Source organism: Tachypleus tridentatus, chromosome 11 (genome assembly GCF_004210375.1).
Source record: "Tachypleus tridentatus isolate NWPU-2018 chromosome 11, ASM421037v1, whole genome shotgun sequence".
NCBI classification, from domain to species: domain Eukaryota; kingdom Metazoa; phylum Arthropoda; class Merostomata; order Xiphosura; family Limulidae; genus Tachypleus; species Tachypleus tridentatus.
Window position 1 is genome coordinate 2,235,704 of NC_134835.1, and position 16,195 is coordinate 2,251,898.

At 32.8% G+C, this 16,195-nt stretch overlaps 1 protein-coding gene across 1 annotated transcript in view; it reads left to right on the forward strand.

Moving 5' to 3' along the window:
* Positions 1-11,121, forward strand: part of LOC143232551 (uncharacterized) — a 34,627-nt gene extending 23,506 nt beyond the window's left edge. The window contains exons 2-3 of the mRNA XM_076468121.1: positions 7,808-7,852; positions 10,370-11,121. Of these exons, the coding sequence (XP_076324236.1) occupies positions 7,825-7,852; positions 10,370-11,121 (780 nt within the window). The 5' untranslated portion in view covers positions 7,808-7,824. The remainder of the gene's footprint in view (positions 1-7,807; positions 7,853-10,369) is intronic.
* The last annotated feature ends 5,074 nt before the right edge of the window (positions 11,122-16,195 follow it).

The following is a 16,195-nucleotide window of genomic DNA, read 5'->3' on the forward strand; positions in this document are numbered from 1 at the left end:
TCCTGCACCCTCGGCAATGTGTAAACTTATAACTTTCTCATGAGTTATAAGATTGGAAAATCTGAGGATTCAATTTATAAAATATTTGCTATTATGATTTTAATATGTAGCGTTTCAGATATATGAATAAAATATTTATTAAACTATTTAGCTATAAGAACGTAATTTATAATTCCATTATAAATTTGTATGTTCCTTTTATCTGGTAAACTTTTTTTTTGACAATTTCCTATTACGTCACTCATATAATTAAATTACTTTCTAATCTGTATTACATCTTAAAAATTCATTATTGTAATATTCCCTTTTCGCATTTATTAAAATATTAAAACCTTTCTTCTTTATGTGGTCAAAAATCTGACCACAAACAAATTTTCAAAACATTTTAGAATCATCTAATTAAACTCTAAATAATCCAACTTTTATTTATATAGCCTAGTTTGTTGCGATTTTTTTTCTAATAGTTATTCAAATGTGTGGTAACCTTCGTTAAAATATATCCCCCAGTCGCTCAGCGGTATGTCTGCGGACTTATAAAGCTAAAATCCGGGTTTCGATACCTGTGGTTGGCAGAACACAGATAGCCTCTTGTGTAGCTTTGTGCTTAATTCAACAACAACATCGTTAAAATATTTTCGTTAATATTATATAAGTCTGTGGACGTTTCCCAATACTTTTACCACAGTTTATGTTTTTTTGTCTAATTTGGTGTTTCTAGACAATCTTTTAATTTAACACTCAGTTCTTTTCTTTGACGCCTTCTAGAAAGATCAAAAACCAACATCAATTCCTTTATCTTCTCGATTATCTCTAATAAACAGATGGTCCAAATATGATGTAGAATTATTTGGACTTATTTCGGTGAATTAATCTATTAATAACATCCTTTTAAATAAAAAAAAATCAGATACCTATAAACATTATTTTCTTCAAGTATAATATTGGCTAAGAATGAAAACGTTATATTAACTAATAACACCAGTAGTTCCTCAAAGGCCTCGCATGGCCAGGTGGGTAAAGGTGTTCGACTCCTAATCCAGGAGTCGCAGGTTCGAATTCCTGTCACACAAACGTGCTTGCCTTTTTAGCCGTGGGGGCGTTATAATGTGACGCTCAATCCTACTATTCGTTAGTAAAACTATAGCCCAAGAGTTGGCAGTGGGTGGTGAGGACTAGCTGCCTTCCGTCTAGTCTTACACTGCTAAATTAGGGAAAACTAGCGCAGATAGCCCTCGTGTAGCTTTGCGCGAAATTCAAAAACAAAAACAAACAAGATCTTCAAATGTATTTAAAATTTATAAACCGTAGACACGTAGGTTAACTCCATAACATAGTAATGTATTCATGTTATTTAAATATATTTTCCTATTTACATTTATTTTCTGAACAGAATGTTTACAGAATCCCTGCATTATTGTATTTTCTCTATATCTCGAAATACGTTTTACTCACTCATGCAATAAACATTTATTTGGTCATATCTATTTTATATTTTAGATTAAATTACTGTATCTGAATTATCATATAAAATTTTAAATAAGACGCCATTTTTTGTAAATTCGTCTCTAAGTTTGTTTGTTTTTTATTTTCTGATGAAGTTTAATTTGATTGCTATATTTTTGCAATGAAAAAGTTTTAAAATATAAAGCATCGTTGCAAGTAATACTTTGACAACAGTGCAAATCAATCGGTTCAATCAATATATATACATGTAGTAACCGTTTGGTTGACTTTTCACACTTTACTCATCTCTTACTCTTTATTTGTCCCAGTTTGCACAGCGGTATGTCTATGGACGTACGACGCTAAAATCTGGGCTTCGATACCCATGGTGGGCGGAGCATTGTGTAGCTTTTTTTGCTCAATTACAAACAAACAATGCTCTTTATAATTTACTATTTTCTAACTTTATCATAAAAACATTATAATATTTAACCAAGTACACTGAACATTTAGACCTTTAACCACCTTTTCTCAGTGGACCAGCGATAAGTTCATCCACTTATAACGCTGAAATATGGGGTTTGATTCCTCGCTAATTCTGAAATATTCCTTTTGTTTATCTGAGTACTTTCCATTTCTAATGATAGTCAGTTTAAAGATTTAGCCTTTTTGATCAACAAATGCTGTTTAATTAACTCACCTGATTAAAATGTAAACTCGTACTCAGTACACAATAGAAAACATCAGTATTAACTCTGTTGACAAAGGAGGCTCTGTTTTTTTATCTAGTTTATCTAGTACGATTTGTACCATCAGACCTCTCAACTCATATCAGTTTCAAATTCAGCAAACTACTGAACAGTCCATACGTTAAAAATAGTTATCTTCTCAGCCTGGAGGTTGACTGTAACTAGTTTTGTCTGCTCTAAGTTTTGTCTCTTCTTTGAAATTACCCAAGCTTAATTGTTTCGATCATTTCTTGGTCAACAGTTAATTTTCTGGAATATTTTAGAGCATTTGCTCTCCCATTATTCATAAAGGATACCTATCACACTTCCAGGGATTTTAATTTCCATGGTCAAAAAAGATTTACTTTCACCATGTATATTTATATTCTGTTATAAGGACGCTTCAGTTGCTCCAGAGACCGATCCCTAGACTAAATACTAATATAATACTTTGACGTTAAGAACGTCTAAAATGTCCAGAAAGAGCGCATTTTCAAACATCAACTTTATCATAGAAGTGACTGTCTATAAATATTATCCATTAATACACACACAGCGACTTTACCCACCATCCTGCCCCAAGTTGAACAGAAAACCTGACCGAGTTCTAATGAGTGATGTAAAATTCATATGGATGTTATAAATGTAGTAACCAGTATAGCTGACAATTGTGATTTAATTTATTTTAAGTTACATGCTCAATGGTTTTGTTGTTGTTTCTTTTTTGGTGGAGAAGATACCGCATCTTTTTTCAAACGTAAGATGTTTTGAATTAAATATCATTTTTTGTCAGTAAATACCAATAAACCATGGCAAGTAAGAAAGTGACATTCATTAGTAACCATCATTAAAGTTAGGATCACAACTTTATTATTGGGAACAAACCTATGCTCTATAGAACAAACCAATCTATTTAAAATACATTGTGGTAGTTTTACCTCTGAAAACCAATGTTAATAACTTCCGTTATAGCAACGCCATGGAATCTAGATTAACAGTTTCTTGTCATCACCCTATGCACTCGGTACAGCTGTATCAAACATTATCATTTATCTTAATTATATAGAGTAATATTATGCAACTCAATACTCTCTTTCATTAAGCAAGCCTGTGATAAAAGTTAGCAAAGAATAATGAATAATTACTTTCTGGCCGTACGATTATTTTGAAAACTTGGGCTGGAAACTGATAATCTAGTTTTCATGGCCTAACTAATACTTTTGTATTGACAAGTGCTTTGACTCCATAGTTTTGTTGCTCTAAATCAGTCGTCTTCAAACGGAATGACAAAAGCTATAAAAGTTAAAAATTCATTAAACTCAATTGTGTTTTTCTATCACATAAAGTTTCCGTACTTTCAATGCAATTAAAACAAGGAAGAAATTCAATCAAAGCTGGAGAATTTATATCTCCTGTGTTTTTGAATGTGCTGCTTTGAAATTTGGTGAGTGAACTAAGACCCTAGCAGAAAACAATCACGTAAAATGTATGATAGTTTGAATAACCACAGTCGAAACTATAGAAGGTGAAAAACTGCTAAACTATCACTTCTTGTTTGTGATGAAGAAAAACCCACTTGAAATAAAAATGTATTCTCAAGAGGGATTCTGCAAACTTTCTTGGTTAACCTAAAAAATGGCCTAAAAAGGTTGAAACTTTGTCCTATACTTTATTTACTTTAAAGTTTTAATACCTATACCAACCGTCTTGAGAATACATTGTCACTGCTTGTATTAACACACAGCGTGCCCTACAGGTTGTTTTGGCTGTATAATACACTAACGTGTGTCTTGATGTCTGCAGGAGTTCTCTTCACATGTATTAAAAATTGATCGTCTCTTCTTTCTCACACTAAGAATAAAAATATAAAAAAGTAACTGAATAAAACATGATTTTAAACATTTATAGTTTCTCATTTTAACCAGGAAATGTAAGTTTTAGGAATTCCAATGTTATTCTCAACCTGTTTCAGAAATAATTTATTGCTATTTTAACGTCATAGAATAGTACTTGGTCGTTTGTGTTGGTTCTCCGACGAAAATATTTATAAAATTGTTATATTTAAAGTTTTCGCACAAACCCATAAAAGGGTTATCTGTTAACAGACTTTCACAATTTTGAACTAATAGACTATTACCAACGCTTGTGCTATTTTATGACTGAATAGTAGTATTTTAAGATCACCGCTATAACTCACCCATTGCTCTGAATTTTGAAGTGCATTTTTATGGTAAAGGATATGAGGCTACGACTCGAACATTTGTAAAGACCATAATTACTACAGCTGAAAACCTATTTTGTCAAGTTGTTGTTTTAGTAAAGTTCAACGTATACTGAAACAGAAACCGTCAGAATTTTCAGTTACACTTCCCTGGGTCAAGCCAAATAAAGGTATATTCACTTACATCTATAAAACCTCGTTGATCACGAATACTAAATGCACATTTGCAATATTTTCTGGTTTTTGTCTTAGAGCAAAGCAACATTGGATTATTTGATGCTTCCACCGTGAGGAATCGAACCGCGGGTTTTATCTTTGAAGGTCCATAAACTTACCGCAGTCCCATCAGAAAATAATAGTTGCTGTTATGCAATTTCAGCAGTTATTTGTATCTGATGAGGAAACTCGTAGTTCCTGCCTAAAATTTGGATGTCAAACAAAGCCCATAGCGGCATAAAAATTACTTGAAATGTTTCATTTCAAACTGTGCGTTAAACGTGTATGAAAAACACAGTGAGAAACATTGGTTAATTTCGCAAATAAGAAAAATCCCTTTATCCTATCTCTGCACTGTGCATTTCGTGTGCAAGGGACAACTGCTAAAGCGCCTGATTATCACACGTGACACAGAAGAATATTCACTTGATGTGTAGCTGATACATATTAACTTGACAACAAAAATTGGTTGCTTCCGTTCTACGTATGACATTACCATATAGATTCATATAAGCATCAAATGTGGCGTTCAAAGCACATGTGAATGTTAAATTACTTTCACTAAAGAGAAAATGTTAACTTGGTGTTATTAGTTGCTGAAATTCTCTAACCCACTTTATTTCAATAACACGAGATGAACATATGTTTCAATCATAGCTGGTTGGGCAAATAGTCAAATAAGTGCATACATAAAAATCTTTAAATGACATAAAACAAGGACATGGTTCAAGTTATTGTTTACCAAATGCTATGTGAGGCTAGATACGTTGTTAAAGGAACTTAAAACAGTTTTTTGTTCACAGGGTACACAACATACTATTGCTAATTATTAATTCATCTTAAGTAATCTCAAGAGGCGTATGTTACATATATAACTGAATGTTATGAGATAGGAAACCTGAACTAAAGAATTATATTAAAACTCAGTTTCTCACTATTATCTACAGATACACCGTACGTAGCCTACTGGTGAATGTGTCGGGTTGTGGGATTAAAGGTCAAAGGTTTCAGCCGAGATATGCTGCTGATCAAATTTCGCACGCGACATTCAGTCTCACTTTCTATTAGAAGTAGCTAGCCAGTGGGCACTAATAATAATTGGCTGTCTCCATTCCTTTGCTCAGTAATTTATAAAGTGCGTATCGCTACGCCTAGACTAGAGTTTCCACACTTGGCTATTTAGCCCTTATATCGGATAAAATATTCTTCAAGTTGACATTACTATATGACAAACACTATTAATATGTGTTACACAAAAAACAACTAACAAAGTGTGTGTGTGTTTAAGTGAGAAAATATAAGATATGATACTACAGCCCATTTCACTGTAGAAAATAGTCAAAGGATAATTGAGATTTATAACCTGGGGTATTTCACTGTATGGAAGTCAGTTGGATGAATGAAAGGTAATCAGATGAAGTAAGCTAGAAATGCCTGGAAATATCATTCACATAGCTGTTTGAAACCGGAATTACAAAGCTAGTAATGCCTGGAAGTATCGTTCACATTGCTGTTTGAAACCGGAATTACAAAGTTAGAAACGCCTGGAAGTATCGTTCACATAGATGTTTGAAACCGGAATTACAAAGTTAGAAATGCCTGGAAGTATCGTTTACATAGCTGTTTGAAACCGGAATTACAACAAAGGTCAAGGAAAGGCATGGACGATAAGAGATAGGCTTTACAAATCCAGACGTCCAGTAAGATCCATTTATCTAACGGCAGGCTAAAGTATAGTTCCCTTGCAATTGTGCCAGTAAGGTGACAATCTGACCAAAGATATCTGGATATTTTTTTACACAGGAGTATAGTTTTTACTCAAACCACATAACAGACGTACACTCATTCGTGAAGAGTCTGGAATTAGATTCAACCATACTTTCAAATAGAATTTTAGTGCAAATAATAACAGCTTTAGTGAGGAAATCACACCCCTGCACTCTGCACACATATGCGGAATGGTGTCACTACTTTGACACATACCATGGATTTCTGTATTACCACACGCTGATGTAACTGACCATGGCTTAATTATGTTCTGTAATAACTCCCCTTGATTGGCCAACATATATAAATAAGAGGTTGACCGAATAGGGTGGCTTGCACGACGTATTATCCCAGGACTTCAAACCAATTTTCATGTATCGAATGATCTTAGGATACGTGTCACATTCCACCAAGTGTTTAAAAACACCGAATATCACTTAAAAACAGCTTTTTCAAAGGAGTGGTCAGTTATACCTTAAAATCTTATCCGGATTATGACGGTAAACTTGTAGCACCAATTATTTTTGCTCTTAGTGTTAACTGTACACCATATAGAAGTAAAAAAAAAAAAAAAAAACATGAACTAGAAATAAGCAAATCCCTAGACAATAAACATCAACTTAACGATCAATCATTTCAACATGTGAGATCACATGACAGAACATGAGATGTCTGATTTGCGTTACAAAAGAGGGAGGGAACGTTAGCGACTTCAAATTAAACCAGTAGAATTTACGTTGTCATAGATAAAACACTAAAAAATTCAATCATCACTTCATTACAGTCGGTGGCGTCGTTTCTTAAATTATGTGTACGAATTTCAATATTATCTCTTGAAGTGTTCGAAATCTTATTTGGCGTCAAGAAGTTGGGACTGTTGGTCACGTATTCGCTATTGCTAGTTGCTGTATTAGTTGTACGATAAACGTAGACTTGCCATAACAGGATATTTTTAGAGAAGCTCCCTGTATTGTATGAAGAGAAAGATAGTGTTAATGTATAGATCATTATTCTAAAAGCAATTCTTTATCTAACACCTTAAATGTAAAAGTTAGGAGCAGCTGCTGGTGAAATCTCCTCATATCTTCCAAATGACGTGTCTTTATTAGTTCATCTAAATATACTGCTTGCACAGACATACCTTCTGATAATATTTTTATCAAATAATAATATGATCCACATAACAGAGGTTCATTACTTAGGCAAGACATAAAAACAATTCTTCAAATCGGCAGAAAAACCAGAAGAGATTAGCAGAATATTCTAAATTTATTGGCTGACTTTAAAGCTAATACAAGTCTTTTTATCTGTAAAGTAACTGTAACTTTCCTGTTAGTCATCAATGTAACAGCTAATTGTTGTGATTGGTTATTATTAGTATAGCCACTGTTTCTGACGTAAAAAAAAAACTATTTTTTTCCTTTTCTTTCAGGTGTTAAAGAAGTCAAGATGCTAAAAAAGTATGGGATATTTATCTGTAAGTAAAAATTTAGTATTCAAGGGCAATAGTCCAACTACATCTTAGTTTAGATTAGTTTCATAGATACACTTTATATCAGTTCCATGAACACTTCCTATCACTTGAACAAACACACTTTACATCAGTATCACAGAAACACATTATTAACACTTTGTAGCATAGCTGCCATTAATACATCATTATTTCAGTATCAGATTTTTTCATTAGCTCTATATTTTGTATTAGCAGAAATATTTCTAAAAATTGTAAAATGTATGATGGAGCCGTAACATTGTAATTATAACATAAGAATGCTCTAGCATTTTATTTAGTAACTTTTCCAAACCATTATCACGTATTGTTTTCCTTCTTTTAAGTAAATAATAACTGTAAAGTTACTATCATTTTGTCTTTATTTAGCTATAACTTAATCCTGAAAGAAACACGAGGTGTTTTATGGTTCTATGTATTTACTTTAATGGTCATGTTGTAAAGAAACAAACAAGGCCAATGTTGTAAGTAAATATGATAATGTAACAAAATCTAACCTAATAGAGTTGTTCAAAATAATTTGAACTCTTTAACCCTTCAGAAATTTATTTCGTCCATCATAAAAGCTACCTACCCTACCTCTGATACAGAAGATTCGCGATTCCGTAGCTAAAATATTACTTCTTAAGGCTTAAACGCAGCTTATGTTGTCAAGCGAGGATTGACAGAATCAAGTTGAACGATCGGATTCGTCGTATTGATAATGTGAGAAGAAATTCCTGAGACTGCGGAAAACGTGCAATTCAAATAGCTATATTTTTTTAACATAAATACACATCATTCGAAAATTTTATAATTTAACCACCAGACTGAATTAGTTATCGGGATTAGATTCGCCATAGTAGCGGGATCTGTGGTAACGTGGTAGCATGGTAGAGTTGGTTTTTACTTTTAAATTACAGAACACGCAGAAGATATTAAATAAATATTTTATATTTAGCACTTTACTTCTTTGGATGAAACCGTTTTACTATTTTATACATTCCTTTATATTGAAATATTGCTCTCCTGACAATAAGGATTTCATAATTAGAGAATATTTTAGTTCCAACATCTAAACGTGTACATTTTACATCTTTACGCAATAAATACCTTCGTTTTATGATTATTTTATTTCGCTAAATTAAATGCATAAATACATTCTCTGCAAAACTTTTTTTTTTTTTTTTACCCGACGATATATCCATGTCGTAAGGCCTGGCATGGCCAAGCGTGTTAAGGCGTGCGACTCGTAATCTGAGGATCGTGGGTTCGCATCCCCGTCGCGCCAAACATACTCGCCCATTCAGCCGTGTGGGTGTTATAATGTGACGGTGAATCCCACTATTCATTGGTAAAAGAGTATCCCCCAGAGTTGGCGGTGGGTGGTGATGACTAGCTGCCTTCCCACTAGTGTTACACTACGAAATTAGGGACGGCTAGCACAGATAGCCCTCGAGTAGCTTTGTGCGAAATTAAAAAAAAACAACAAAACATATCCATGTCGTTATCTTGAAAGCCGTAATTGTGTTTCTCACATATAATTACTTGAACCAGAGGCTTTAGCAAGTTATTTTGAAAAAAATATCCAAATTAGTAAGTCGGGTGACAAACACAGCAGGTCCAAAGTTGTGGACGCATGAAAGTTAAGTCTCCATGTTCTTCAGCTTTTCTAAAACAATATGATACGACCGAGAACTGATCGCTTTCGGGAAGGAAATTCAGAAACACTTCCAAGCGAGAGATATTTACACACTTTATGTATTTAATGACGTTAGAAAACAAAGAGATATGGATGAATATGGGCTACCAAGACTAACCAGAAAGAGACCAGCAACAAGTCATACCCCAGCCGTGTTAAGCAAACTGGAACATCTTATAACAGAAAAAAAATATGCACACATAAAATCATTGGAAAACCCGTTCATGTTTCCTAGGCAACAGTACGCAATATAATCAAGAAAGATTTCCATGAATCTTCTCAACCGTCCTGTATCTCAAGCAGCTGGAGAATAAAATGGGTATTTATATTGTTCCACAGGAGTATAAAACCACTCTCCTATGGATTTCTGTGCGATTGAACGGTTGTACTAGATGGATTATGAAAAGTCTGTAAGGAGGAGGAGCCTGTCTTTCACATGACAACATTACGATATGCACTCTAACTGTATTTCCAAAATCGTTTTAATAACAGGTACTAAACCTTTGAACGTACAATTCTGAAACATCTTTTAAAAAGAATCGTTTTATCCTACAATAAATGTTTCTTGTATGCTTCAACGTATCATCACACCCTACGTCTCTTGCACCAGTTCAATTTAGCATATATGGGTATATTTCTTATAAACTGTGAATATGTTTATTGCACAGCGTTGATTTATTCAAGGATTTTTTTTTTACCATAAACCTTTTCGATATTTTTACATAGTTTTCTGTAATATACGCTTTTACGTGTATATAGTTTGAAGCTTATGCAAATTTTAACGCACACCTGTTTCTTTACAGCTTTTCTGGGCATACTATTTTGTCCAAAACATAAAGCAAGACAACTACTGTCAAGAGAAGAGCTGACCAGTGATAACCTTCGAAATGTCCATGCGTTACCTGAATTTGGTGAGCGAGTTAGGGTTCAAAGGTTCTCCTTCACCGCCACGCCTCTGCCTTATAGGACAGATAAGGCGGATGCCCACTTTACACACAAACAGAATGTTGCAGATTCTCATCTTCCCAGTGGGGAAATTATAACGAGCTCACCAGAAGTCGCTGTCGTTCTTCCAGATTTAGGCAATGACAGAAATGTTAATACTCATGTTCTGAACTCTTCGGAAAATGAAGAAAGTTATTATTTAAACTCTAGCTACACGAGAGAGTACAATAACTTTAACAACAAAATCAAATCAGAATTAGAAGAAAAATCATTAATCGCCGGGACTCCAATTTTTAAACATTTCATCCAAAATTCATCACATATTAGAATCGTGGGAGATACGAACCCTCCACTCACTGGAGAGCGTTACTGCGAAGAAATTGAAGAAAACGGAGTCTTGTGGAATTCAACTGAAGGGGGCGTTGTAGTGTTAACGTCTTGTCCAGATGACTACATAGGGAGCGCTTACAGAACCTGTTATGCAAATGGCCAATGGGGACACATTCATTTCTTTGACTGCCGTTTTAGAAAACTACTGGAATTAAAAACGCTGGTAGGTAATTACGGTGAATTATTAGGTGTTATTTTCTTTAGCCTACAAGTGCCATAGAAACAAACAAACTGTAAGATATTCTATGAGCTAAGCCTTTTTCGTATTTAAATTGTCAGAACCGATATACTGTTGTTTAACTCTATATATTGATACTCATCATAACATCAAATCATGAAGAAATTTATTGACTTCTTCAAACAGATTATAAAGTGAATAGAATGAAAATCAACAAATTATGAGACTTTTTTATTTTGTTTTTTTTTTTAATTTGGAAACTTTCATCCCGAAAAGAAAAGAAACATTTGCAGTTTCTAAAATTGAATGAACTGTTTGCTTTGATATTTCCTCTAATCAGAAATAGTATAGCATGGAATTAGAAATATTAGAGAAATTTTCATATTTGATATATTTTATTGTTTCTATTTAGAACGCAAAACCTGATCCCACTAAAACTCTGCAAGTTATGTCATTTTAGGTTTCCGTTAACTTGAAAAATGATCAAACTGACATGTCATAGGTTTAATTTTAGAAACAATAACAGATTTGACTATAAGAAAAAGTAATTTAATAAATATCGTCTTGTGATAGCAATTTATTTGAACATTAGATGATTCTTGCTTGATTATGTTATAGCTGTATTGTTTAATAAGTGTATCATTCTTGCTTGGTCATGCTATAGCTGTATTGTTGAATAAGTGTATCATTTTTGCTTGATCATGCTATAGCTGTATTGTTGAATAAGTGTATCATTCTTGCTTGGTCATGTTACAGCTGTATTGTTTAATAAGTGTATCATTCTTGCTTGGTCATACTATAGCTGTATTGTTTAATAAGTGTATCACTCTTGCTTGGTCATGTTATAGCTGTATTGTTGAATAAGTGTATCATTTTTGCTTGATCATGCTATAGCTGTATTGTTGAATAAGTGTATCATTCTTGCTTGGTCATGTTACAGCTGTATTGTTTAATAAGTGTATCATTCTTGCTTGGTCATGTTATAGCTGTATTGTTTAATAAGTGTATCATTCTTGCTTGGTCATGCTATAGCTGTATTGTTTAATAAGTGTATCATTCTTGCTTGGTCATGTTATAGCTGTATTGTTTAATAATTGAATCACTCTTGCTTGGTCATGTTATAGCTGTATTGTTTAATAAGTGTATCACTCTTGCTTGGTCATGTTATAGCTGTATTGTTTAATAAGTGTATCATTCTTGCTTGGTCATACTATAGCTGTATTGTTTAATAAGTGTATCATTCTTGCTTGGTCATACTATAGCTGTATTGTTTAATAAGTGTATCATTCTTGCTTGGTCATACTATAGCTGTATTGTTTAATAAGTGTATCATACTATAGCTGTATTGTTTAATAAGTGTATCATTCTTGCTTGGTCATGTTATAGCTGTATTGTTTAATAAGTGTATCATTCTTGCTTGGTCATGTTATAGCTGTATTGTTTAATAAGTGTATCATTCTTGCTTGGTCATGTTATAGCTGTATTGTTTAATAAGTGTATCATTCTTGCTTGGTCATACTATAGCTGTATTGTTTAATAAGTGTATCATTCTTGCTTGGTCATGTTATAGCTGTATTGTTTAATAAGTGTATCATTCTTGCTTGGTCATGTTATAGCTGTATTGTTTAATAAGTGTATCATTCTTGCTTGGTCATGTTATAGCTGTATTGTTTAATAAGTGTATCATTCTTGCTTGGTCATGTTATAGCTGTATTGTTTAATAAGTGTATCATTCTTGCTTGGTCATGTTATAGCTGTATTGTTTAATAAGTGTATCATTCTTGCTTGGTCATGTTATAGCTGTATTGTTTAATAAGTGTATCATTCTTGCTTGGTCATGTTATAGCTGTATTGTTTAATAAGTGTATCATTCTTGCTTGGTCATACTATAGCTGTATTGTTTAATAAGTGTATCATTCTTGCTTGGTCATACTATAGCTGTATTGTTTAATAAGTGTATCATTCTTGCTTGGTCATACTATAGCAGTATTGTTTAATAAGTGTATCATTCTTGCTTGGTCATACTATAGCTGTATTGTTTAATAAGTGTATCATTCTTGCTTGGTCATGTTATAGCTGTATTGTTTAATAAGTGTATCATTCTTGCTTGGTCATGTTATAGCTGTATTGTTTAATAAGTGTATCATTCTTGCTTGGTCATACTATAGCTGTATTGTTTAATAAGTGTATCACTCTTGCTTGGTCATACTATAGCTGTATTGTTTAATAAGTGTATCATTCTTGCTTGGTCATACTATAGCTGTATTGTTTAATAAGTGTATCATTCTTGCTTGGTCATACTATAGCTGTATTGTTTAATAAGTGTATCACTCTTGCTTCGTCATGCTATAGCTGTATTGTTTAATAAGTGTATCATACTATAGCTGTATTGTTTAATAAGTGTATCATACTATAGCTGTATTGTTTAATAAGTGTATCATACTATAGCTGTATTGTTTAATAAGTGTATCATTCTTGCTTGGTCATGTTATAGCTGTATTGTTTAATAAGTGTATCATTCTTGCTTGGTCATGTTATAGCTGTATTGTTTAATAAGTGTATCATTCTTGCTTGGTCATGTTATAGCTGTATTGTTTAATAAGTGTATCATTCTTGCTTGGTCATACTATAGCTGTATTGTTTAATAAGTGTATCATTCTTGCTTGGTCATGTTATAGCTGTATTGTTTAATAAGTGTATCATTCTTGCTTGGTCATGCTATAGCTGTATTGTTTAATAAGTGTATCATTCTTGCTTGGTCATACTATAGCTGTATTGTTTAATAAGTGTATCATTCTTGCTTGGTAATACTATAGCTGTATTGTTTAATAAGTGTATCATTCTTGCTTGGTCATGTTATAGCTGTATTGTTTAATAAGTGTATCATTCTTGCTTGGTCATGTTATAGCTGTATTGTTTAATAAGTGTATCATTCTTGCTTGGTCATGTTATAGCTGTATTGTTTAATAAGTGTATCATTCTTGCTTGGTCATGTTATAGCTGTATTGTTTAATAAGTGTATCATTCTTGCTTGGTCATACTATAGCTGTATTGTTTAATAAGTGTATCATTCTTGCTTAATCATACTATATTGTATTGTTTAATAAGTGTATCATTCCTTGCTTGGTCATGTTATAGCTGTATTGTTGAATAAGTGTATCATTCTTGCTTGGTCATGTTATAGCTGTATTGTTGAATAAGTGTATCATTCTTGCTTGGTCATGTTATAGCTGTATTGTTGAATAAGTGTATCATTCTTGCTTGGTCATGTTATAGCTGTATTGTTTAATAAGTGTATCATTCCTGCTTGGTCACAACTATAGCTGTATTGTTTAATAAGTGTATCATTCTTGCTTGGTCATGTTATAGCTGTATTGTTTAATAAGTGTATCATTCTTGCTTGGTCATGTTATAGCTGTATTGTTTAATAAGTGTATAATTCTTGCTTGGTCATGTTATAGCTGTATTGTTGAATAAGTTTATCATTCTTGCTTGGTCATACTATAGCTGTATTGTTTAATAAGTGTATCATTCTTGCTTGGTCATACTATAGCTGTATTGTTTAATAAGTGTATCATTCTTGCTTGGTCATGTTATAGCTGCATTGTTGAATAAGTGTATCATTCTTGCTTGGTCAGCGTTATAGCTGCATTGTTTAATAAGTGTATGATTCATGCTTGGTCATGCTATAGCTGTATTGTTTAATACGTGTATCATTCTTGCTTGGTCATGTTATAGCTGTATTGTTTAATACGTATCATTCTTGCTTGGTCATGTTATAGCTGTATTGTTTAATACGTGTATCATTCTTGCTTGGTCATGTTATAGCTGTATTGTTTAATACGTGTATCATTCTTGCTTGGTCATGTTATAGCTGTATTGTTTAATACGTGTATCATTCTTGCTTGGTCATGTTATAGCTGTATTGTTTAATACGTGCATCATTCTTGCTTGGTCATGTTATAGCTGTATTGTTTTAATACGTGTATCATTCTTGCTTGGTCATGTTACAGCTGTATTGTTTAATAAGTGTATCATTCTTGCTTGGTCATGTTATAGCTGTATTGTTTAATAAGTGTATCATTCTTGCTTGGTCATACTATAGCTGTATTGTTTAATAAGTGTATCATTCTTGCTTGGTCATGTTATAGCTGTATTGTTGAATAAGTGTATCATTCTTGCTTGGTCATGTGATAGCTGTATTGTTTAATAAGTGTATCATTCTTGCTTGGTCATACTATAGCTGTATTGTTTAATAAGTGTATCATTCTTGCTTGGTAATACTATAGCTGTATTGTTTAATAAGTGTATCATTCTTGCTTGGTCATGTTATAGCTGTATTGTTTAATAAGTGTATCATTCTTGCTTGGTCATGTTATAGCTGTATTGTTTAATAAGTGTATCATTCTTGCTTGGTCATGTTATAGCTGTATTGTTTAATAAGTGTATCATTCTTGCTTGGTCATGTTATAGCTGTATTGTTTAATAAGTGTATCATTCTTGCTTGGTCATACTATAGCTGTATTGTTTAATAAGTGTATCATTCTTGCTTGGTCATACTATAGCTGTATTGTTTAATAAGTGTATCATTCTTGCTTGGTCATGTTATAGCTGTATTGTTGAATAAGTGTATCATTCTTGCTTGGTCATGTTATAGCTGTATTGTTGAATAAGTGTATCATTCTTGCTTGGTCATGTTATAGCTGTATTGTTGAATAAGTGTATCATTCCTTGCTTTGGTCATGTTATAGCTGTATTGTTTAATAAGTGTATCATTCTGCTTTGGTCATACTATAGCTGTATTGTTTAATAAGTGTATCATTCTTGCTTGGTCATGTTATAGCTGTATTGTTTAATAAGTGTATCATTCTTGCTTGGTCATGTTATAGCTGTATTGTTTAATAAGTGTATAATTCTTGCTTGGTCATGTTATAGCTGTATTGTTGAATAAGTTTATCATTCTTGTTTTGGTCATACTATAGCTGTATTGTTTAATAAGTGTATCATTCTTGCTTGGTCATACTATAGCTGTATTGTTTAATAAGTTATCATTCTTGCTTGGTCATGTTATAGCTGTATTGTTGAATAAGTGTATCATTCTTGCTTGGTCATGTTA